Consider the following 23,619-nt stretch of genomic DNA (forward strand, 5'->3'; position numbering starts at 1 on the left):
AGACCACAGAGCCCACCTCACTGACAAAAGACAAAGGAGGAAAAACCCAACACCCAACCCCAACCAACCAATTTTCCCTTGCAACCGCTGCAACTGTGTCTGCCTGTCCCGCATCGGACTTGTCAGCCACAAACGAGCTTGCAGCTGACGTGAACATTACCCCTCCATAAATCTTCGTCCGCGAAGCCAAGCCAAAGAAAGAAAGAAGAATAGGTGTAGAGGGAGTTTAGCTGTGGAATGAGTACAGACCCTTGAGGAGTGCCTGTGTTGAGTGTGATCATAAAGGGCATGCTGTTAGCTACCTTCACCGCTTACAGTCTGTTGGACAGGAAATTAGACATGGTTCAGCAAGCAGTTTAATTGCACAGCAGTTTAAACTTCAGTCAGTGTATTTTCTGCTGTTTATTTGAATTAACATAAGATTTTGCCTAACTAAAGATTAATTCACCCCAGAGGATAAAGAATGGTAAAGGTTCCATTATTTCATGTAATACTACACTTAGAATGTAACATACAGTTAATTCTTTAACTTCTGTCTACCATAAGGCAGACAGAGAGTCACCATTTTGTCCAACACCCCTCACAGAAACCTGCAGCACCTTGTGCTCCTAGGCAGTCTCCCCTCCAAGTATTGACCAGGCCTGAGCCTGCTTAGCTTTTGAGATCAGACAATCTCAAGTGTATTCAGGCGATTAGGCTTCTGCTGTAATGCCACAATATATCTGTAATACTTTAAAGTGCTGCTAGTGAACCCATCAACACCAGTGCACCAATAATGCAATTCTTCACTTTGGACTTAAACACACTGAGACTTGGACTGTATTAATGCAAATATTATATAGTATTTAAAGCACATTTTAGCTGGAGTCAAGCCCAGATCATTGACTCACCCAATCCCTTTAACATTCATTTCTATTGCATCCACTGCACCAATGCAATTAAATGAAGTCGGAGTTACATGATTACTCTCGAAGTGATTGAAACTCAAGTCCAGATTTATTGAAAAATGTCCAAAAAGCTGATGTTTCCAAGTGGAATGATTGTAGCAGAATTAAGTTATGCATCTTATTCCATCCATTGCATTACGAATAGGACCCCCATGACGAGGCCATGTCACTTGTGAAACAATTGTATACGCTGCCTCCAGCAGTGCAACTGAACTAGGACACAACCTTGTTCATTTGTGTTCGGTGCCAAGCAGATCGTCATTAGAATTACTGAGTGAAGAATTGTAACTGCTGTAAATCAATTGTTCAAACTTGTCTGCTCCAGGATGAAAACACTATCCCATCATGAAAGACTCCAGGCTGGGAACTTCTACTGGATTTTTTTTCCCACTGTCACTCCCTCTTTCTAATATTTACTGCTTCTCTGCACCTGAAATAAATTTTTGCCAAATTTATTATGAGTTATCTAAATAAATTGTGGTAGATGTTAGATTGCATAATTCCCATTTATTAAGTGAACATCTGGTGCCAGCAAGTTATTTAATCCTTTACTATTAACATTTGCCCAGTAGCACAGGTTTTAAACTGATTTTCTCCAGAATATTGTCAGCTCAGAGCAAGAGCAAGAAATGGAATCTTATATAATTTTTTTTTATTATGCTAGCGATTCTTGTCAATGTGATTAATGTAACCCTGCTGTCAAAGGTGGTCAATGTAATGTCATAATTAGTTGGTTTAGTGAGGAATTGGGGAGCTAGCTATGGTAGAAGAAGAAATCAAAAAACCATTTGGTTTTGGGGAAATGCTATTTAACCAATTTCCCAAACCCATGACCTTTCCCACCAAGGACAAAGGCAACAGATACACAGAAATATTACAAATATATATGTTCCCTCATACTAAACTCTTCAATCACTATAAATTACATTGGCCCAGAAATGAGATTACTTAGTGCCCACTTTTTGAGGAATCGATTGATGTTGAGTTGACGACCAGGTTCCCTTCGAATTGCACAGCGTCCTGACTTGAGGGTTCTTCATCAATGCCAGATCTAAATCATGAGACTCCCTGCCCAACAGCTTTGTGGGAGTATCCTCATGAAAAAAGGTGATAGCAGTTCAATAAGGCCGGCCAATATTAACTTTTCAATGGTGATCAGGGTGAAGTTATAAAAGCAGCCATCCCTGAAACCAAAGATGAATATGAAAAATACAGTGGATCTGGGTAGGGGATAATAACTTCCAGGAAAGCCCGTGTAAAAAAAAAATTGGGGAAGACTACGGGGGTAATTTAGAAACGAGAAGTTAAAGAATAGCTGGAAATGGATAAAGTGCCCCACGGTGTCCAATCCTTTTCCGTTTGTATTTAGCCTATGCATCCATGATATTATTGTAGGTTTGACATTTCTTTAGTTTCTTAATTTGGATGTTGCTGCTTTCAGGGTTCCCCAGCAGCAATACAAAAGCACTGTGGTCCATCACTGGACTTGCTGGCACCAGATGTTCACTTAATAAATGGGAATTATGCAATCTAACATCTACCACAATTTATTTAGAGTAGTTGGCGATTTATTTTGAGAAGACATTTGTGCAGTGAAACACAATAAGCCAATAAGCCTGCGAAAGAAAGATTAAGACAATTCATTCTGTACAGGATGAGGCTATAGAAAGCTCAACAACATTTCCCACTTCTGAAGCTCATTTAACAAAACAAGAAGTTCCAAAGATGCTCTGTAGGTGTGTTGTCAAATAACAAACCTGATGCCAAGCTTCATCTAAGGACTGCCAACTATTGGGCAGGTGCAAGGTAAAGAAGGAAAGGGAGATGGAGGGTTGTTTTGAGGGAATACCAGAGTTCATTTGGAGATGTGCAATTGAAGGAGTACATATTTCTTGGATGATAAAAGGACTGACGGATATGAAGGGCAAAACTATTTTAAGTTTTTTTTTAAATATATAAGTATTTTAAAGTTTGGGCATTGATCAACTGAAACAAGCACTTTGGTGATGGATGAATGGGCTTGATGTAAATCAGAACGTAGACAGGCAGGAGGGCTTTGAACGACATCCAGTTTAGAGAGTACAACAGAAGAATTGGAATAATCAAATAATTAGGTCTAGGTGTAAAAAAATGTTTTAAATGCCATCTGGTTGGAGGGTGTCCAGATAGTAGATGAGGGGTTGTTTTTCTAATTTGCGGGTGCTCTCAGTCTGGCAATGCATCAGACATGTCAGCAAGGAAATGGGATGGGGAATTGAAATGGGAGGCCACTGGGAGATCCAAGCTATTTTGGTGCACAGGGCCGAGGCGCTCAACAAGGCGATCTCCCAGTCTGTGCCCAGAAACTCCAATATAGAGGAGACCACAACGGGAGCACTGGATGCAGTATGTGACCCCTGCAGATTCAAAAGTGAAGTCTTGCTTCATTTGGAAGGACTGTTTGTGGCCCTAAATGGTGGTGAGGGAGCAGGTGTGAATGCAAATGGGCAGGGTGTGAAGAGGTGTAATCAAGGTAGCTGTGGGATGTCTGTTGACAATTTATCTCCCAAGTTGGAGACAGAGAGATCGAGAAAAGGGAGAGTGTTGCTAGAGATGGATCAAGTGAATTTAAGGACAGGATGGATGTTAGCAGCAAAGTGGATAAAGTCGATGAGCTCATCTTGAGCACATGAGGCAGTACCAAAGTAGTTGTTGATGTTGTGGAGGAAGTGTTAAGGGGCCTTGTCCATGTCAGCTTGTAGTGTGGATAGCAGTTTGGTGGAGAAGGAGGACACAGAAATGATTGGTTGGCCAGGATAATTGGGTTTGTGGATATTGGGTAGGAGATCACCACATTCACCCCTTCTTTTAAAAGTCCCAAGGGGTAAGGGAAAATGTCCAGTGTCCATCACAAGTTCAGTCAGTCTTGTGGTCTTCTGTTCCTTGTGGACCATCATGGTGCCGGCTGCAGCACATCTGCCAGTTCCTGGTCAGGTGGGAGTATGTCAGCAGTTGGTGTACCCAGGGGCAAGAGCGGGTTGGGTGGGAATCAGGGTGGGGTGATGGGGATAAGCCGTAGTGGTCATAGCAGCTGGTGCTGGGGTTGGGGTAGGGTGCTCGGATGCAGGGAGGGGGTCAGTAGATGTGGGGGATGGTGGTGGGTCAGTGGTAGTCTCAGGGTCTCCTGCACAGGCCAGGTACAGGACAGAAACTGTGTCCTCACGTCCATCCAGGTATGCCACATTGATGTACTGGGGATTGGCATGGAGGAGGTGAACCTTCTCAACCACTGGGTTAGTCTTGTGGTCCTGTATATGCCTCTTGAGCAGGAATGGGCCTGGATTCTGCCTTCCAGACCATACTGGTCTTCCGCTGCACCAAGCCATTCCCCCGGGGGCTATAGCTCGAAGTTCCGCTGGTGGCTATTCCCCACAACAGCAGGTATTGTCACAAGTTGTCGCTCACAAAAATGGTCTCCTGATCGCTGTGGATGTACCTGAATAGAACGAAAATGCTTTGTAGTACCTTTTTAACAATGGCCATGGTCATATCTGGGCAGGGAATGGTGAAGGGGAAATGGGAGACGGGAGAACTTATCATCAATGTTGAGGAAATACAGGTTTTGATTGGATGGGGGCAGGGGCCCCTTGAAATCCAAGCTCAGGCGCTCGAAGGGTCAAGTTGGCTTGATCAGGTGTGACTTGTCGGGTCTATAGAAATGTAGTTTGTATTCGGTGAAAACCCAGAAGTTTCTAGTCAGGGTCCGGACATTGTCGATAGAGTAGGGGAGGTTTTTGGACTTGACAAAATGAAAAAGTCTGGTGACCCCAGGGTGGCAGAGGTCATCGTGGAGGTACTGGAGCCAGTCAGACTGCGAGCTGACGCATGTCCCCGGGATAAGGCATCCGGGGACTCGTTGAACTTTACAGGTCAGTATAGGATGTCGTAATTATAGGTGGAGAATTTTATCCTCCACCTCAGGATTTTAACGTTTTTGATCTTGCCCTGCTGTTTGTTGTAGAATGTGAATGTGACTGCATGTTAGTCATTCAGCAGGGTAAATCACTCATCAGCCAGGTAGCACCTACAGATGGCACACCATCTCAAGGATCGCCTGGGCCTCCTTCTCAAAGGAGGAGTGTCGGACCTCAAGGCCGTGGAGGGTGCGGGTAAAGAATGCTACCAGTCTGCCTGCTTGGTTGAGAGTAGCCACTAGGGTGTAATTAGAGTCACCGCTCTCAACCTGGAAAAGGGTGGACTCATCCACAGCATGCATTGTGGCCTTGGTAATGTTCCCTTTGAAGTGATTAAGGCCTCCTGAGATTCCACCGGGAGTGGAAAGGATATGGCTTTCACCAGGTGTCTGGCCTTGTTGGTGTAATTGGGAATCCACTATATATAGTAAGAGAAAAACCCCAGGTACCTCTTTAGGGTCTTGAAGATGCGAGGCAGAGGGAGTTCCATCAGGGGTTTCATGCAGTCGAGGTCTCACCTCATGACACCATGTTCCACAACGCAACCGAGAATGGTCAGATGTGATGGTGCGAAACACGCACTTTGCTTTGTTATAAGTGAGGTTGAGTGCTTAAGCTATCTGGAGGAATTTCTCCAGGTTTTCATCATGGTCCTGTATGTCATGGCCGCAAATGGTCATGCTATCCAAGTATGGGAATGTGGCCTTGAGTCTGTGCTGGTCCACCATACGGTCCATTTCCTGTTGGAAAATGGAGACTCCATTGGTAACCTTTAGGAAGTGGTCGAGGAGACCAGGAGACCATTCACCTTGAATGTGGTATATTGACGGTCCTCCGGGCAGATGGGGAGTTGGTGTTATGCCGAGTTTAGATCAATGGTAGCGAATACCTGGTATTGGGCGATCTGATTTACCATATCGGGGATACGTATCCATTTACATCAACTGGTTCATGGTTTGTCTGCAGTCAACCACCATGCGGAGTTTTTCCCTATTCTTGACCACCACGAACTGGGCTCTCCGGGGGCTTGTGCTTGGTTCTATGATCCCCTCAGCCAGAAGCCGTTGCACCTCTGACTTAATAAATGCCCTGACCCCTGTGCTGTATCTCCTGCCCTTGGTGGCGATTGGCTTGCAGTCAGGGGTGAGGTTAGCGAACAGGGCCAGGGGGAGTACCCGGAGGGTGGAGAGCCCACATATCGGACACCATGAGTAGGATTCAATGTGCCCATTGGTCACTTGTGGCGGGGTGGCCGGGCGAATTAAAAATTGATGGTTGCGGACAGTGAGAGGAGGGAGGGGCCCGTCAAATTCCAAAGTGATGCTCTTGAGGTGACACTGGAAGTCTAGCCCCAGGATTATCGGCGCGCAAAGCTGGGGCATGGTGCATAATCATGGAACTGCTCCAACACCATAATAGGACTGTTTGCACTCTTGTAAAGTCCCTTTATTTAGCACGAGGATAACTGTGAATATTTATTATCTGTCTTTTTCATTTATTGTCTCCTTTTTAGTTCAGTTATGCATATTATTATTGTCTTTTGTTCATGAAGTACTTATATGGCTGGAGCCAGTAAACATTTGGTGCATATGTTCACTGTGCAATGTATATGGCAATAAACAATACACTTTGAAACTCATTGGATATCACTGGTGAATGTGGTTGTAGTTGTTTTAGTAACTGTGCTCGGGTTGTTGAATGACAGTTCTAGGTGATTATTTCAGAATAGTTCATATAGACCATGAAGGAATTGGGAGTGAACAAACATGGAATATATATAATAAAACCACGAAAAATTGTAGAAATTCTCAACAAGTCAGGCAGCACCTGAGAAGTGAAAAATGGAGCTATATTCAAGTTAATGACGCTTCTTCAGAATTAATATTACTATTAAGATTAGAACTACTGTTTGGGTCAAAGAAGACATCAACACAAACTGGTCATATTTTTTGTTTGTTTTATTATTACCATAAAATATGTTGCCTTTTTAAACCTCATTTACACTCATACATGTTGAACTAAAGCAGATGACAATCTTCCCATGTATATGCTCACTTTGTAACTCCAGCTGAGTTTTCAAAATTGAAAGGGTGCCACGATGAATGTTGCACAGCGCCATGACAGCACCATTAACCCAAGCTCAAATCCAGCACAAACAAGAAGCTTGTGCATTTTCCCCATGTCTGCTTGTTGTTTCCTCCATGTGCTCCAGTTTCCTCCCATCCTCTAAAAAAAAGTACAGGGTTTTGAAGCACCAGTTGATGAAGTAGACAAAGACGATGTGGTCAAACAATAATCATGGCTTTTATTAGCAGAAACTCATGGTACAATAATGAAAGACAATAGATGCATATACAATTATATCCAAGGGGAGTGTCCTTAACAGTAGAGATAATGCACAGCCAATGGTAGTACAGCAAGTATCACCAGAGGGGATTCAGGCAGCTTGGCAGACATTCACCACAGTCGTCCCCCACCCCCCCCCCACCGGCAGAAGAAGGGTTAAAATCAAAAGGACAGCTGCTAGGAAACACTGAAGCAACCAATACATGGATACCATGTTTGGCCTTGAGATACTCTAACAGCCAAAATACACCAGTATCTAGCAAGCAATTGAAATATAATGAGATGTTTTATTAATATGTCAGCCTATCAGGTTGTTTACGAATTCTGGTGCTTCGTCTCAAAACAGGTGGCTCCTTTGCAACCTTGGGAACTGGTACAGGTCCTGGGTCAGTAGTGTGGGAAGGACTGACTTCTGGACCCACTCCAGAATCGCCAATGTGAGGCAGTGGAGCCTCAGCATGGCCATCTGAAAGCTGACTCGGGGTCACAGGCTGGGGGGGGTGAGTCCAAACTCACAGGCTCACTCTGAGTAGGGGTGCGAGGAAGGGACGAACCAGGCAAGGCCAGATCTCTTAGGGGTACAGTTTCAGTACCCGTCTGGGAATCTAACATGAGCGTAGTTGGGGTTAGTATGCAGTAACTGAATTGGTTGGACTAGGGAGTTTGTTTTAAGCGCCCGAGCGTGGCTCTTCAGCAGCACGGTTCCAGACTCGGATAAACAGACTGGCCAGTCCATCACAGTTCCTGATTTCCTAGGAAAGGCAAACATACGTTCATGAGGTGTTTGATTTGTTGCAGTACACAATAAAGACCGAATAGAATGTAATGCCTCAGGCAACACCTCCTGCCACTGGGTAACAGGGTAACCATGTGTTTTTAAAGCAAGATTAACAGACTTCCAGACTGTAGCATTAGCCCTTTCGACCTGCCCACTGCCCTGCAGGTTGTAGCTCGTGGTACAGCTGGTGCCAATCCCTTTTCATAGCAGGGCTCGCCGTAGTTCAGCGCTCATGAATGCTGAGCCCTTATCGGTATGAATGTAATTGGGAAAACCAAAAATGCTGAAAATTCTGTCAAGTGACAATGACAGATGCTGACAAGACGTCAGGTCAGGGTATCGCAAAGGGAAACCTGGAATATCTTTGATCTTTAATGTGGACAGATGGCAGTAACTAGCGCAGGGGATGGTAAGTGTAGGTAGTGGCCCACCAAAATTTAACACTACACTGTTCATCTGAGATTGAATATCTAACCCCAGTACCACAGGGCACAGAGCTCCAGCATAATAAAGAGCCACACATCAGCCAGGCAATGTCCCTGCAAATTTAAAGTAACTTTACACTTGTCCCGTACAGTTTTTGTAAGTTCACTGGACTGCATGGCACTTCTCAGTGTTTTGGCTAGACTGACTGCCCGGTCGTAGGCTAAGGGCTCCGTCTCCAGCAGCCTCTGTCGGATGTAACTGGAGTTAATCCTTTGACTAAAGCATCCAGCTTCAAGGCATTGTGGTGTTGTTGCACATTGACTGCCCTGACATCACATTCATTTGCCAGTGAGTCGAGAGCAAGTGCATAAGCACATCACTTTCCCTGGGTTTCTGGTGTCTAGTCAGCAACTGGTGTTGAGCAAGCACCACATTCCGTGGCGCTGCATAGTAAGCGGTCAATCATTCCCAGGATATAACCAGAGTGGTAGCTCCTTACGTTACGGTGAAAGGGACCTCACCCAGCAGAGAGTTCAGGTGGCCCCACTGTATCGCCTCATCAACCACGTTGTTTCAAGCCATGTAGTAATCTAAACAAGCAATCTAGTGGTTGAAAATTTCTCTGGCCCTCGGGGCAGACTGGTCGATTATTAGCCACTCTGGCTTGAGGGCTGCATTGCCTCACGCTGGCGATTCTGGAGCGGGTCCAGAAGTCAGTCCTTCCCACACTACTGACCCAGGACCTGTACCAGTTCCCAAGGTTGCAAAGGAGCCACCTGTTTTGAGACGAAGCACCAGAATTCGTAAACAACCTGATAGGCTGACATATTCATAAAACATCTCATTATATTTCAATTGCTTGCTCAATACTGGCATATTTTGGCTGTTAGAGTATCTCAGGGCCAAACATGGTATCCATTTCTGCTAATAAAATTGAAGTGCCAAGTTGATGAAGTTGACAAAGACGATGTGGTCAAACAGTAATTGTGGCTTTTATTAGCAGAAGCTTGTGATACAATAATGAAAGACAATAGATGCATAAACAGTTATATCCAAGGGGACTGTCCTTAACAGTAGAGATAATGCACAGCCAACGTTAGTACAGCAAGGCTCACCAGAGGGGAGACAGGCAGCTTGGCAGACATTCACCACAAGTTTATAGGTTAATTTGGGCAGCATGGGTTAATGTTGTATCTGTAAATTTTAAAAATATATAATTAAATCCCCTTTGCCCTCTTCAACCTTCACCACAAAGCTTGTAGACCTGTGGTTCTCAATCTTTTTCTTTCCATTCATATACCACTTTAAGTATTCCCTATGCCATAAGTGCTCTGTGATTAGTAAGGGATTGCTTAAGGTGGTATGTGGGTGGAAAGAAAAAGTTTGAAAACCACTGTTTTAATTGTATCTAATGACCATTTCCAAAGGAAATGGGTTCATAACTCCAAAGGAAATGGGTTAATGACAATTTTTCTCAAACAAAATATTTCAGTAACAATTAGGTTTAGAGCAGTGATTCTCAACCCTCCTCTCTCACATACCACCTTAAGCAATCCCTTACTAATCACAGAGCACCTATGGCATAGGGAATACTTAAAGTGGTATGTGAGAGGAAAGAAAAAGGTTGAGAACCTCTGTTGTAGACAAACAAAATAAGGGGGGAAAAACAACATGTAATTACAATAGTTTCCTTGAATTGAATGTGTGAAATTCCCAGATAAGCCTTTGTTTACATCAGAGTAAAAAATTGCATTGTTTTATGATACAAAATTCAAATAATTCTGTTTTATTTTTTCTTGTTCCGTGAGAACAGAATAAGAGAGAGATTTATATCATTGTTTTGGACAAAGATGAAGGTGCTGGACTGGGTTTCAGTGTTGCAGGAGGTGTGGACCAGGAGCATAAATCTGTTACTGTAAGTGTTGTTGGAACAGATTTTGTTTTTAAAGCAACATGATATTTTTATATAAACAATTTTGCTTAAAAAAAAGTTGATACAAAACATTTCCTGTAAACAATATAATATCAACTGGTGCCATCTACAGAATTATGAATACAATGCTCTGAAAGAAACATGATGTAAGTAGTGGAAGGGATTAACAGAGGATGATTTCATGGATTAACAAAACAATGACCAAAAATTATGATAGCAGTAAACCAGAATACCTTGTAGAAACCCATGTAATCACAGGGAGAATAGGCAAACTCAGTTAAAAATTATTTATCACTGATTCATTGACCTCAAGGAAGAAGACAGGAAGCCAATAATTTCCTCCCATTTGCACACACCAGGACATTTATTCCCACACTTCCCTTCACACACCAAGACCCCGTTCACACATTCTGACTCACACGTCAAGACACTCGTTCACACACAGGCATCCCTATTTCCATACCCATTCACACACCAGGACCCCTGTTCCCACACTCCCAGTCACACACCAGAACCCAGGATCCCACACTTCTGTACACAGACCATGATCTGTGTTGCAATATTATTTTCAACTTATTTAAGAGTCTAATGAAGTAAAATTCCAATAATTCAGCATTGATTCCTCAGATATTCTGATAGTCCGGTGTCATGTTCACACGTTCATTTGGATCGCGAGCCAGATGTTCAGAGTGCAAGCAGTGTGTGGTCAGACCTGGGTATTCCAGAGTACATCCAGAGCTGGGGACAAGACTGTGAGCTGCGTGTGTGGTCAGACCTGGGTATTCCAGAGTACATCCAGGGCTGGGGACCAGACTGCAGGCTGGGTGTGTGGTCAGACCTGGGTATTCTGGAGTGCATCCAGGGCTGGGGTCCAAACTGTGGGCTGGATATGTGATAGGGTTGTAGTCTGGAATGCCAGGAATTAGGAATGTATTTTATCAAATGTGGAAATAATTTTGGGTGCTAGAAGCAGTTACATCCAATAGTATGGAAAATCTGCCAGTCTGATGCCAGCTACCAAAATCCCAAGGATGACAGATTATCAGTCATTTAAATACTTCTCGCACAACCAATGGGGCATGTTAGAGAGCTATATATTTTGCTGAAGTTCGTCAAGACACCTGTTATCAGTAAAAAAAATTAAAATTAATAATCTTTATTCTGCAAAGAAAAGCATAACAGTAAAAGTACAAAGGCATTAATTGAGATAAAATTGTTAAACTATGTTTATCCACTGGTCTCTTTGGATTTCAATTGTTGGGCACCCACCAACTTCTGTCACAGGTTGTGCACCTAATCATTTCTCCATTAAAAAAGTGAATTGACAGTTTACGAGGGATTTGATGTTGGTGTTGCAGTGCAGGTAATTTTTGGGGTGGATAGTGTCTCTCCATTTAAATGTGAACAAAGGGAGATGAAAAAAATAAGTGTTTGATGGGAAGGTTATTGCATATTATTTGAAACTATTGTATTTTATTCCTTGTTGGATTTGTTATAAACATTTTCTTCAATTACAAACTTTTACTTGCAGATTCACAAAGTATTTTTAAGAGGAGTAGCTGCACAAGAAGGGACTATTCAGAGGGGTGATTACATCTTATCCATCAATGGGATCTCATTATTAGACACTACACATGGAAATGCACTCAGTATACTTCACCAAGCCCGCATACCTAAACAGGCCATCATTGTAATTAAAAAGGGAAAGGAAAGGGAAGAGACTTCATCCAAGGCAGATTCATCACTTCATAAAGAATACCACCTTCCAGTTCGAGGAGATGCCTCCTTGAAAGAAGCAAGAACAGGTATGGTCTATCGTAGAGCAAGTACAAAGAACAATGTAGCACAATAGATGAGACCAGTCTTAAGTAACTTCTTTGCTTTTATGGATAAAGGCACTCCTCGTTAAAGAACAAACTAATTTGGACCAGAAACGACTCAGATTCTGTTTCCAGCTTATATTGCCACCCCATCATAGTAATTGATCGTAGTGAGATATTACAATTCAAGGCAGTACAGTGCTGTGGAGAGGTCAAAGCTCAATCAAATGTAAAAGTCATAAATGTTTGACAACATTCTGTCCTAAAAATTAATTTCAGATGTGTACATTACAATTCCTTTAGGTAATTACTTCAAAATTTTGTGCTTTACATAATCTTATTTTGTAAAAAGGAGTAGCATTTTAGCTTCCCTCTTAATCTCTTGCATACAGCCCAAAAGCTACATGTTCAACTTTTAGATCTTAACTTCTATTTAAACAGGGGAAATTCTACTTGCCAGCAATGTTTTGTTGACCTGTTTATGTGGTTGGTGACCTCACTCTGCAGACAAATAATACAAATGAAATAATGGGCTAAATTGCATTGTACCAGGATCACAATTCATATTTATGCCCTATAATTACAATTTGCAATCCTACTGGCATCACCACTACAGCTTTTCGGCAAAGTAAAATAGTCCATGAATGTTAGTTTGACCATAGACAGTGGAACTAAATTCCAGCCTACAGATCACCCTGACAATCTTTAGAAAGGTCAATCTGTCAAAGGCCTTTTCCATTGTTTAGAAGCAGCTGCAAAATCTCATTGAAACATGCAACATATTAGAGTTCAATTAAATTGAGAATGGGATTGAGATAAATGTTCCATCTATGGCTGGCAGAAAACTAAGGAGCCAGGTATGAAGTGCATTCTTCCCCTTAATTTAGTATTTTACAGAATGTTCCTGCACTCAATAGTGTGTCTGGGGCTTTAACTCCTACATCTTATATCCAATGGGTTCTGTAGTTCTGTGCAAAAAATGGGGTTATGCTCATTTCAAATAACCTAACAGGATATAAATTCTAAATGACATTGCATGCCATTTTTCACAGCCCAGTAAATATTGAAATTTTACCCAGTTGTTATTCCATTTTTCTGAAACATTCCTCAGATGGAATAAAATGAAATATCCTGTTCCCTGTTAATGTTTCGTTTTTCTTGATTATAACAGGCACAAATGTCGACCTTAGAGGAGCCATCACTGTAGATTTGCTGAAGACCTCTGCAGGCCTTGGATTTAGTCTTGATGGTGGGAAAGCTTCACTCCATGGTGATAGACCTCTCTACATTAAAAGAATATTTCAAGGTAAATAGTTCCTTCAAAAATAGGGCATTCATGGGAATCTTTCTCTTTTGGAGTGGGTTCAAGGCAAACAGAATGCCTGTTAATTGAAGATTTCTAATAGTGATTGCAGCACTTTGTAAGTAATAAAGAGCTATCTCGAGCAGCCTGTTATCACTATTTGGATCTTTAAATCTGAGCTGCACACTGATACCAGCAATATGCACTAAATTCAGTGAAGGGGATCATGAGGGAGTTCAAGTGACAAAGAAAGAATATTAAAAAATGGAGATAGCAGAGCCCATAGAGTATCATGGCTACAGCACTGAAGTAGCTTCAAGGATGGAGAGAACATGGTGGATATATTTGCAAATCTATGAAGATGGTAATGCAAGATAAGTTGGGGAAGTGATTTGAGGGAAAATATTGGATCATGGACCTCATATAAATAGGAATAGCAAGTAAAGATAGGGAAATTATGATTAACCATTTTAAGAAACTAGTTTGGGCATAGCTTGACACCACAATTTATGTACATCAAGGCCTAACTACGGAAAAGATTAACTTAAATTGTAAAAAAAAGTTTATGGCATTGTGAGATGTGGGGATTCTTTTTTAGAACAATGGCATAAACAAGGAGTCTACAGATGCTGGAAAGCTAGAGGATGCACAAAAGAGCTGGAGGAACTCAGTAGGACCAGCTCAGTTCTTCCAGCATTTCGGTGTTTTTACTAACTGATGCACTATCTATAATACCGAAAGGCTGGAGTTGCTGGATGACAGGGCCTTTAATATCATAAGACTTGGACCATTCTCCTCTTCTGGCCCGATCCCAGGACTCGTACTGAAGGAGGGAATTGGCTTAACTGCCTTTATTAGGGGATTCACTGAGGGAATGCGGGCAAGCCATACTAATAAAGCATATATCTGCACCATGCCTGGAACCAAGCAAGCAGTGTATCACCATATTCACCCCCTCTTTTAAAAGAAAAGTTCAGTGTTGATCACGTTCAGCCAGTCCAGTGGTCTTCTATTACTTGTGGACTGTCGTGGTGCCAGCTGCAGCACAGCAGCCAGTTCCAGGTCGGGTGGGAGTGTGTTGGCAGTTAGTGTACCCAGGGACAGAGCTGGGGTGATGGTTTCGGGTGTCAGGCTGGGAAGGTGGGGATTGGCTGTGGTGATCGTAGCAGTTGGTGCTTGGGTGCGAAGGGGTTCAGTGGGTGTGGGAGGTGGTGCTGGGTCATTGGTTGTCTCAAGGTATCCTGTGCAGAAACTGTGTCCTCACATCTGTCTGGGGACACCGTTAGGTATACTGGGGATTGGCATGGATGGACCTTCTCGGCCAGTGGGTCAGTCCTGTGGCCCTTTACATGCCTCCCGAGCAGAACTGGGCCTGGGGATGTCAGCCAGGATGATAGTGTTGTCCATGACACTGATTTCCTGTGGAACGAAAGCAGTCTTTCTTGAGGTGTGGCATTGGTGGCAGTACACAGGAGGGATCTGATTGCATGGAGGGCATCGGGGAGGACCTCCAATCACTGGGACATGGGTAGATCCCTGGATTTAATGCTAAGAGCATTGCCTTCCATACTATGGCGTTCTCCTGTCCCTTCCCCTTGGGGAAGCTCATGGTACTGCCGGTGGCCAATAAGTACTGTAACAGCTCATCACTCATAAAAGAACACCCTAAACGCTGTGGATGTATCTCGGGTACCTGAATAGGGTGAGATGTTGTGTAGTGCTTTTGTAACGGTGGCTGTGGTCATGTCTTGGCAGAGGATGGCAAAAGTGAAACAATGTTGAGGAAGTACAGGTTCTGAATGGATGAGGGCAGGGGCCCCTTGAAATCCATGCCTAGGCACTCAAAGGGTCGAGGTGTGACTTGTCGGGCCTGTAAAGTGTGGTTTGCATTCAGTGCAGACCCAGCAGTTTCTTGTCAAGGTCATCAATAGAATAGGGGAGGTTTTTGGCCTTGACAAAGTGAAAATATCTAGTGACCCCAGGGTGGCAGAGGTCATCATGGAGGAATTGGAGCCAGTCGGACTGTGAGCTGGTGCACGACCCTGAGGACAGGGCATCTGGGGGATTGTGGAGCTTTGCAGGCCAGAATAGGAAATTATAATTATAGGTGGAGAGTTCTCTCCTCAACCTCAGGTTTTTATCATTTTTTATTTTAACCCACTGTTTGTTGTGGAACATGAATGTGGCTGCACGTTGGTCAGTCAGCAGAGCCAATTGCTTACCAGCCAGGTAGTGCCTCCAGTAGCACACCACCTCAACGATGCCTGGGCCTCCTTCTCAATGGAGGAATGTTGAACCTCGGGGCCATGGAGAGTGCAGGAGAAGAATGCTAGTGGTCTGCCCGCTTGGTTGAGGGTGGCTACTAGGGTGAAATCGGAGGCATTGCTCTCCACCTGTAAAGGGGTAGACTCGTCCACAGCATGCATCATGTCCTTGGCGATGTCCCCTTTGATGTGGATGAAGGCCTCCTGGGCTTCCACCGAGAATGGGAATGGCTTTCACCAGGTATCTGGACCTGTCAGCATATTTGGGAACCTACTGTGAATAGTAAGAAAAAAACCCCAGGCACCTCTCTAGGGCCTTGAGGCTTTGAGGCAGGGGGCGCATACAATTGGGGTCTGGCCCAATGATACTGTGTGCTACAACACAACCAAGAATGGCCAGATATGATGTGAGGAACACACACTTTGCTTTGTTGTAAGTGAGGTTGAGTGCCTTGGCCATCTGGAGGAATTTCTCCAGGTTTACATCATGGTCCTGCAAGTCATGGCCGCAGATGGGAACGTGGCCTTGAGCCTGTGCTGGTCTACCATCCAGTCCAAACTGAAACTCAAACTGTTATCAACATTATCAGTGTCAATATTAACAGTATCAGCATTATATAAAATGGATAATTGTGAACTGTAGTCAGTTTTTTGCAGAGTTCAAGCTCTTTTCCTCTCCACCCCCCATATTTAACATTTAACTAACCACAGTTACACACGACATTCAAGACACTCTCAACAAAGTTATAAGACATGTATCAGGGTTTTATGAGTTTGCCACGATAAGTCGGCCAGTGCTCAGGCTGTTTTCTTCTCTTGACTTTTCCTGGTTGGGATGGGATGGAACACTCTCTTCCCCCCCCCCACCCCCTCCACCACCACCACCAATTGAGGGACAGATGGGGAAGGCGGAGCATGCTGTGTCACTGGAAGAAGGAAGGGAAGGTGGTGGGGAGCTAGAGGAAGGAAGGTGTGGGTGGCAGGGAGGGGAAATTATTTTTAGATTGAGAATAGATTTCCTGATGTATTCAGAATAGTGAATTCTTATTGACAGGGTATTTGGAGCAATGGTTTGCTTTGAAGAAAAGGTAGAGAACTGGAGGACACAAATTTAAGGGAATTAGCAAAAGAACCCAAGGTCAACTTTTTTAAAAAAACTTTAGTATTTTTTCATAAGAATAAACAGACTTTTACAGAATAAGTAGTCAAATAATAAAACAATAAAACAAACCCATCCCCTCCCCCCTCCCACAACAGATCCCTAAAGGGAAACATTAAAAATAAACAAAAACATTCAGTAATTTACAATATTACTAAATTCATATTTTTCATATACGGTGTCCACATCTTAACACAAAAATCATCATTATTATGTAAATTATATGTTATTTTCTCCATATAGATACACGACTTCAACTCATTATGACATCGAACTACATTATAGCAAGACATTTACGAGCAACTGACAATGTTAGACGAATAAACTCTGTCTGAAACTTATCCAACCCCAAGTCCACTAACGGAGTAAAATAACCCAACAAAAACATTTTAGGATCTGAAGGAAATTGAATTTTAAACAAATTTTAAACAAAATTTCCTAATTTTAAACCAGAAAAGGATGAACTTTATCACAAAACCAAATAGAATGTAGAAATGTTCCAACACATAATCCACACCTAAAACACAGATCTGTATTACTAAATCCATATTTTTTCAATTTTTCAGGGGTGATGCAAAAAATTATAATTAACCCTACTATATCTCACATTAATTAATTTAGTCAACCCATCATAACACATATTTTCCCAATCCACCTGACTAATCTCACAACTGAAATCATGCTCCCATTTAATCCTAGATGAATCTAATTTTTTTAAACATTGTATACATTGCATACATTTCTGATATAAAACCTTTATCTGAAAAATGTGAAACCATAGATTCAAATTTAGTTAACTTAAAAATTTTCATTTCTCTTCCAAAATGATCTTTCACTAATGCCCTAATTTGATAATAAACAAACAGAATTCTCTAAAATCCCAAATTTCTCTTTAAGCCGATTAAATGATAAAAATTCACCTTCTTCAAAACAATCCTGCAATCTTTTTATTCCTTTAATCCACCAATCTTCTAAAACTATTATTCAATGAAAAAGGAATCAATTTATTTTGATATATTGGGGTTTGAGCTGATAAACTACCTTTTGATCCTATTAATAAATTCCTTTTAGTCCAAATTTCAAATAAATGTTTCAAAGTTGGTAAATTATATTTCTGTAGTAAGACAATATTCCATTTAAATACAAACTGATGGGGACAAGGTTCCAATGTCGCAGCCAATTCCACCCTAGCCCAACGAGGAAGGTTCAAAATATCTAACATAAGATTAATAAATCTTAATTGAGCTGCTTCATAATAATTTTTTAAATTAGGTAATTGCAAACCTCCCAAAGCATACTGCCAGGTCAATATAGGCATCACTACTCTTGCTAATTTTCAATTCCATAAAAATTCTCTAACTACTTTATTTAAATCTTGAAAAAAGAATTTCAGAAAAGAACAAGGAATCGATTGAAGCAAACATTGAATTTGCAGAAAAATATTCATCTTTATACAATTTACTTGACCTATTAAAGTTAAAGGTAAATCTTTCCATTTAATCAAATCTGCTTTAATCTTTCTCATTAATGGTGCATAATTTAAATTATACAAAGATTGGAAATTTACATCAATCATTATCCCTAAGTACTTAATTTTATCAGTCCATCGAAATTTACTAATTTGTCTAGATTGATCATAATTTCCTTCAGAAATTGGTAGTATTTCACTTTTATCCCAATTCACTTCATATCCAGATAATTTACCATATAATTCTAAACAATTTTGCAAATAAATTAAAGATTGATCCAGATTAGTTAAATATATCAAAACATGATCAGCAAATAAATTAATCTTATATTCATCCTGTCCGATCCTTATACCTGTAATATTCTCATTCTGCCTGATAACTTGAGCTAATGGTTCAATGACCAACACAAATAGGGCTGGCGACAAAGGACAACCTAACGAATTGAACGCGTTAATTTAAAAAAAGAAGTTTGATCATTTGTTGCCACCCTTGCTACAGGATTATTATATAATGCCTTCACCCAACCAATAAATAACGGTCCAAATTTATATTTCTCCAAAACTTTAAATAAAAAATTCCATTCGTCCCTATCAAAAGCTTTTTCAGCATCTAACGATACTACCATTGGTAGGTTGGGTTGCTGACGTGAAGCATTGATCAATGAAACCACTCTAAAAATATTATCCGAAGCATGCCTATCTTTATTGAAACCCCAGCCTGGTCAGAATGTACTAATTGTGGTAAATACTTTGCTAGTCTATTTGCTAATAATTTCACTATTATTTTATAATCCAAATTTAATAAAGAAATTGGTCAATAAGAAGAAACCTTCAAAGGCCCTCTGTCTTTTTTTGGTATAACTGTTATTATTGCACTCTGGTACAGCTTGTTCCCGAGTTACCTGATCGAGAACATCCATGAATACAGAGAACACATCATCATAAAAAAACTTTATAAAATTCAGCAATGAACCCATCATCTCCTGGTGACTTCCCATTAGGCATTTGTTGAATAACATTCTTTATTTCTAAGTCCGTAAAAGGAGAATCCAACTTTCTCATATCCTCCTCCTTCAATATTGGTAAATTTAACTCTGACAAAAACGCTTCAATAGATCCTTATTCTCGCACTCCCTCAGAAGCATATAATTTCTGATAAAATGACAAAAATTGGTCATTAATTTCCTGACATTGAAAAGTGACTGAATTATCCTTCCTCACAGCATTAATAATCCTTGAAGCTTGTTTAGTTTTCGATTGCCATGCCATGACTTTAGGTGCTCTGTCCCTTAATTTGTAATAACGTTGCTTAGATATTTGAATCAAATTGGTCAGTTTGCAATATATTATAGAACCTAAGGTCAACTTGAAGAAGGGCGTCCTTACACAGCAAAATGCAAAGCATTGCCTAACTTGGAGGAGGAAGGTCCTCCAAAGCAAACGGGTTTAACATGGTTTTACAGATCAATTCAAATGACCATTTCTTACTTTTATTAAGGAATTCTCTAGTTTCATCTATTTTCTTCCTTTTTTTTTGGATGTGCTTACATGAACAGCAATGATTTGTTAGGTTCTTTCTTTTCTAAAATACTGTATGTAAGCTATATTTTAAACTCAATAAAAATATTTTAAAAAGAAAAGAAAAAGAAGCATTGCCTGACATGGAAGAGGCAGGTCAGTCAAGACTTTCAAAAGGGAACTGAATCAAAACTTCAGAATAACATTGCATTGCTCTTTCAGAAATCGAGTAAATAATTGAAGGGCTGTATGGATTCTTCTGGGTGCTCCTATTGTACGCTTCTAAGCTCTTTCTAACCCCAAAACACCTCTTCTGTGGAAGTCATTGCTCAGAGCCCATGAGTTAAAGAAATCATATTAGCTGGTTCTCCTTATCAAGAACAATCTGGTTTTGTTTCAGATGTCCTATTGTAGTATTAATAAGAATACAGAATTATGCTTTTGAATGGGTCTAAAGTGTTATACAAGAAGTACGAGCAGGTGCAGGCAGTCTGGTCCATTGAACCTGCTTCGCCATTCAATAATATCATGCCTCAACTGGCCGTAAACTCAGCCTCATCTATTTGCCCTTTCCTCATAACCTTTAATTTTCCTACTCTGCAAAAGGCTAGCCAAATGTGTCTTAATGAGGCAGTCTCTACTGCTTCCTTGGGTAGGGAATTCAACAGATTCACCTCTCTTTAGGAAAACAGCTTCTCCTCATCTCTGTCTTAAATCTACTCTCCCCAAATCTTGGAGCTATGTCCCCTGCCAATGAAGATGACATTTCTGTTACGACAATCACAGTGTCTGCAGCCTATCTTGGTTCACTCTATCTTATCAGTCCCTTTCTTAATTTTAAATGTTTTTATAAGATTCCTCTCTCATTCTTCTGCATTCCAGCGAGTATAGTTCTAGGTGACTCAATCTCTCCTCACGGGTCTAACCCCCTCATCTCCAGAATCAACCTGGTGAACCTCCTCTGCATTATCTTTTATCAAGTAGGGAGATTTTTTTTCTCATTTTAAAAGCCATCCTTGTACTATATTCCAAAAACAGAATTAAACAATAAAAGCTATGCCTGAGCTTGTCTCTCAAAAAAAATTCATCATAACTTCCTTTTGTTTGCTATGACTCTTTGTAAGAAATCCAATATCCCTTATTCTTCATATTTTGTGGATAAAATAATAAGAAACTTTCAAATGCAAATCATAGCTTAAAATAAATGATTCAATGAAATGAACTAGATGCTAGTTTGTTTGGGAGGACAATACAAATGAAAAGGATTTTGTTCTTAAACATAATGTTGTGTAGTCAAACTCTGCCACTTTGTTGTCTCCTTTTGCATCTGTCGATTGGTGTGACAGATGGTGAGCACAATTTTTATTCTGGATATTACCTGCCAGGACTGTCATATGACTGGTGTTTTAGGATGTTATTTGGGGCAATCCTCCTTATAGCTATCTCAGAAAGCAAAATAGCCTTTCAGCAAGGCATCAAGTCAGGAATTATCGGTCAATCACTCACCTACAGCTGGCACAGTGGTGCAGCATTTAGTGCTTCAGTGGCCCAGGTTCGATCCTGAACTCCAATGCTGACTGAGTGGAGTTTGCATGTTCACCTATGATCACATGGATTCCACATTCCAGAGGCATGCTATATATTATCCCTCACATAAGTGGGTGGTGGGAAAGTCTAGAGAAGTTGTTGGAATAAATTACAAAAAAATGTGAATTGGGACACAATAAATAATTTGATGAATAGGATCACTCCAAGAACTGGTGTGGGCTTGATGGGCTACATAACCTCCTTCCTTATGTTAAATATATGGTAAATTATCAGCTTTAGTACTTCACTGCAGTAATATTTTTTTATTTTTTTATTTCTTGTTCTCTTTATATGATAGGCTGAGCTCTTTAACAAAGGAAACGGTCCCTTGAGTACTCAATCTAACCAATCACCAGGATTTAGCAATAACTGTATTTTTATGCAGTCATATTAAGGATCGCCTTTCCAATAAAAGAAATAAAAGGGGTGCAGTAAACATCTTGCATCCAGAACCTCCCATCACAAAGAAGGCACATTATCCTCTAAGTGCCATTTTGGAGGGAGTTCTGAGTTGCAAGGCTGCTCCCAGTCTTTCATTAATAAAACCAATGTTACTGTGCAGGAAATCCTGGTCTGACAACCATTTGAACTTATCTATCCCATGTCCAAAGTTGATATGCAGTGGCTTTGACCACATCTTTCCCTCATTTTTGTTACATTATTGCCATACAAGATTTGTGGACACAAGAGGGCAGATGCTCTAATCTGGATTTTTAATAAAAACTACTGAAAGAACTCAGGTGGGTCAGGTAGCATCTGCAGAGGCAAACAACTAGTCAATGTTGTGGGTTGAGTCTGCTGCATTGGGACCCGGTCTCAACTCGAAATGCCAACTGTCCCCATGATGCAGCCTGACTTGCTGAGTTCTTCCAGCAGTTTGTGGGTTTTTTTGTTCAGGATCAAGTTGCACATGAGCTGTCTGGACTCCAGATGGAGCTTCACACCATCACACAATCAATGTTGATGCTTCTCAGTTGCACTTTTGAAGCAAGAAAAAACTTACACATTGACAATAGAAATTAAACCGATTACCTCTGCTGTGATCAGTCGTCTGGTATGCTGGCCTTCATTAGTCGGGGATTGAGTTTAAGAGTCATGAGGTAATATTACAGCTCTATAAAACTCTGGTTAGACCACACTTTGGAGAATTATGTTCAGTTCTTGCTGTCTCGTTAGAGGAAGGACGTAGATGCTTTAGAGAGGGTGCAGAGGAGATTTACCAGGATGTGGCATGGATTGGAGAACATGTCGTAATGAAGCAAGGTTGACAGAGCTAGGGCTTTTGTGTTTGGAGTAAAGAAGAATGATATTTAACTGCATAGAGGTAAACAAGATTATGAAGGACTCAGATGGGGTGGACAGCCAGCACCTTTTATCCCCTGGGGTGTCAATACCAAATACCAGGGGACATCTGTTTAAGGCGAGTGGAGGAAAATTTGAGGGAGATGTCAGAGGTGTGTTTTTTACTCAGAGGGTGGTGGACGTCTGGAATGCATTGCTGGGGGTGGTAGTTAGAGCACTCAATTAGACCCAACAGACCAAGTCAAGATTAATAGGCTTTAAATCACTATAATCTTACAGGCTTATTTTACATGCTGTTGGCCCGGTTCCAAGGCAGTACTGAGGGGGGGATTGTTGAGCATGTAATGCATGTAATACAGTGTTCTGCCACATTCACCCCTTTTGAAACAAAGTCCAGCAGGGTGAAGCGTCAAATTCTATTTACAGGTGGTTTCATCACAGTGTTCTGTGTGATGGGCTGCGATTCAGATGACTGAACAGAATCATTTGCGGCTGGATGGGGGGGGTGGTGTGCAGTGTGGGTGTGGCTTGGGGCAGTACAACTGGTGCCAATAGTGGGTTGGATCCTTGACCATGTCTCCGGGGGTGCTGGTCAGTCAACCATGGTCAGTTCAGCGAGCCCCTCAGTTGCAGGAGTTCCTGCATATGCCAGGTCCTGGACAAAAATGTTGTCTCTCCACCCATCTGCATGTAGATATACTGAGGGTTTGCATGGAGGAGGTGGACCTTCTCAATCAGGGGTCTGGTGTGTCTCTGGATTAGCACAGGCCCTGGGGTCATCAGCTAGACTAGTAGCATTGTTCCCGATGCCAACC

The 23,619-nt window shown here is 41.5% G+C and overlaps 1 protein-coding gene across 2 annotated transcripts in view; it reads left to right on the forward strand.

Annotated features, from left to right (window-relative positions):
* Positions 1-23,619, forward strand: part of pdzd2 (PDZ domain containing 2) — a 284,865-nt gene that overhangs the window by 249,442 nt on the left and 11,804 nt on the right. For both annotated transcript variants that reach the window (XM_069924184.1, XM_069924185.1), the window contains exons 21-23: positions 10,264-10,365; positions 11,915-12,188; positions 13,375-13,509. In XM_069924184.1, the coding sequence (XP_069780285.1) occupies positions 10,264-10,365; positions 11,915-12,188; positions 13,375-13,509 (511 nt within the window). The remainder of the gene's footprint in view (positions 1-10,263; positions 10,366-11,914; positions 12,189-13,374; positions 13,510-23,619) is intronic.

The sequence above is a fragment of the Narcine bancroftii genome, chromosome 3 (assembly GCF_036971445.1).
Source record: "Narcine bancroftii isolate sNarBan1 chromosome 3, sNarBan1.hap1, whole genome shotgun sequence".
In the NCBI taxonomy this organism is placed as follows: domain Eukaryota; kingdom Metazoa; phylum Chordata; class Chondrichthyes; order Torpediniformes; family Narcinidae; genus Narcine; species Narcine bancroftii.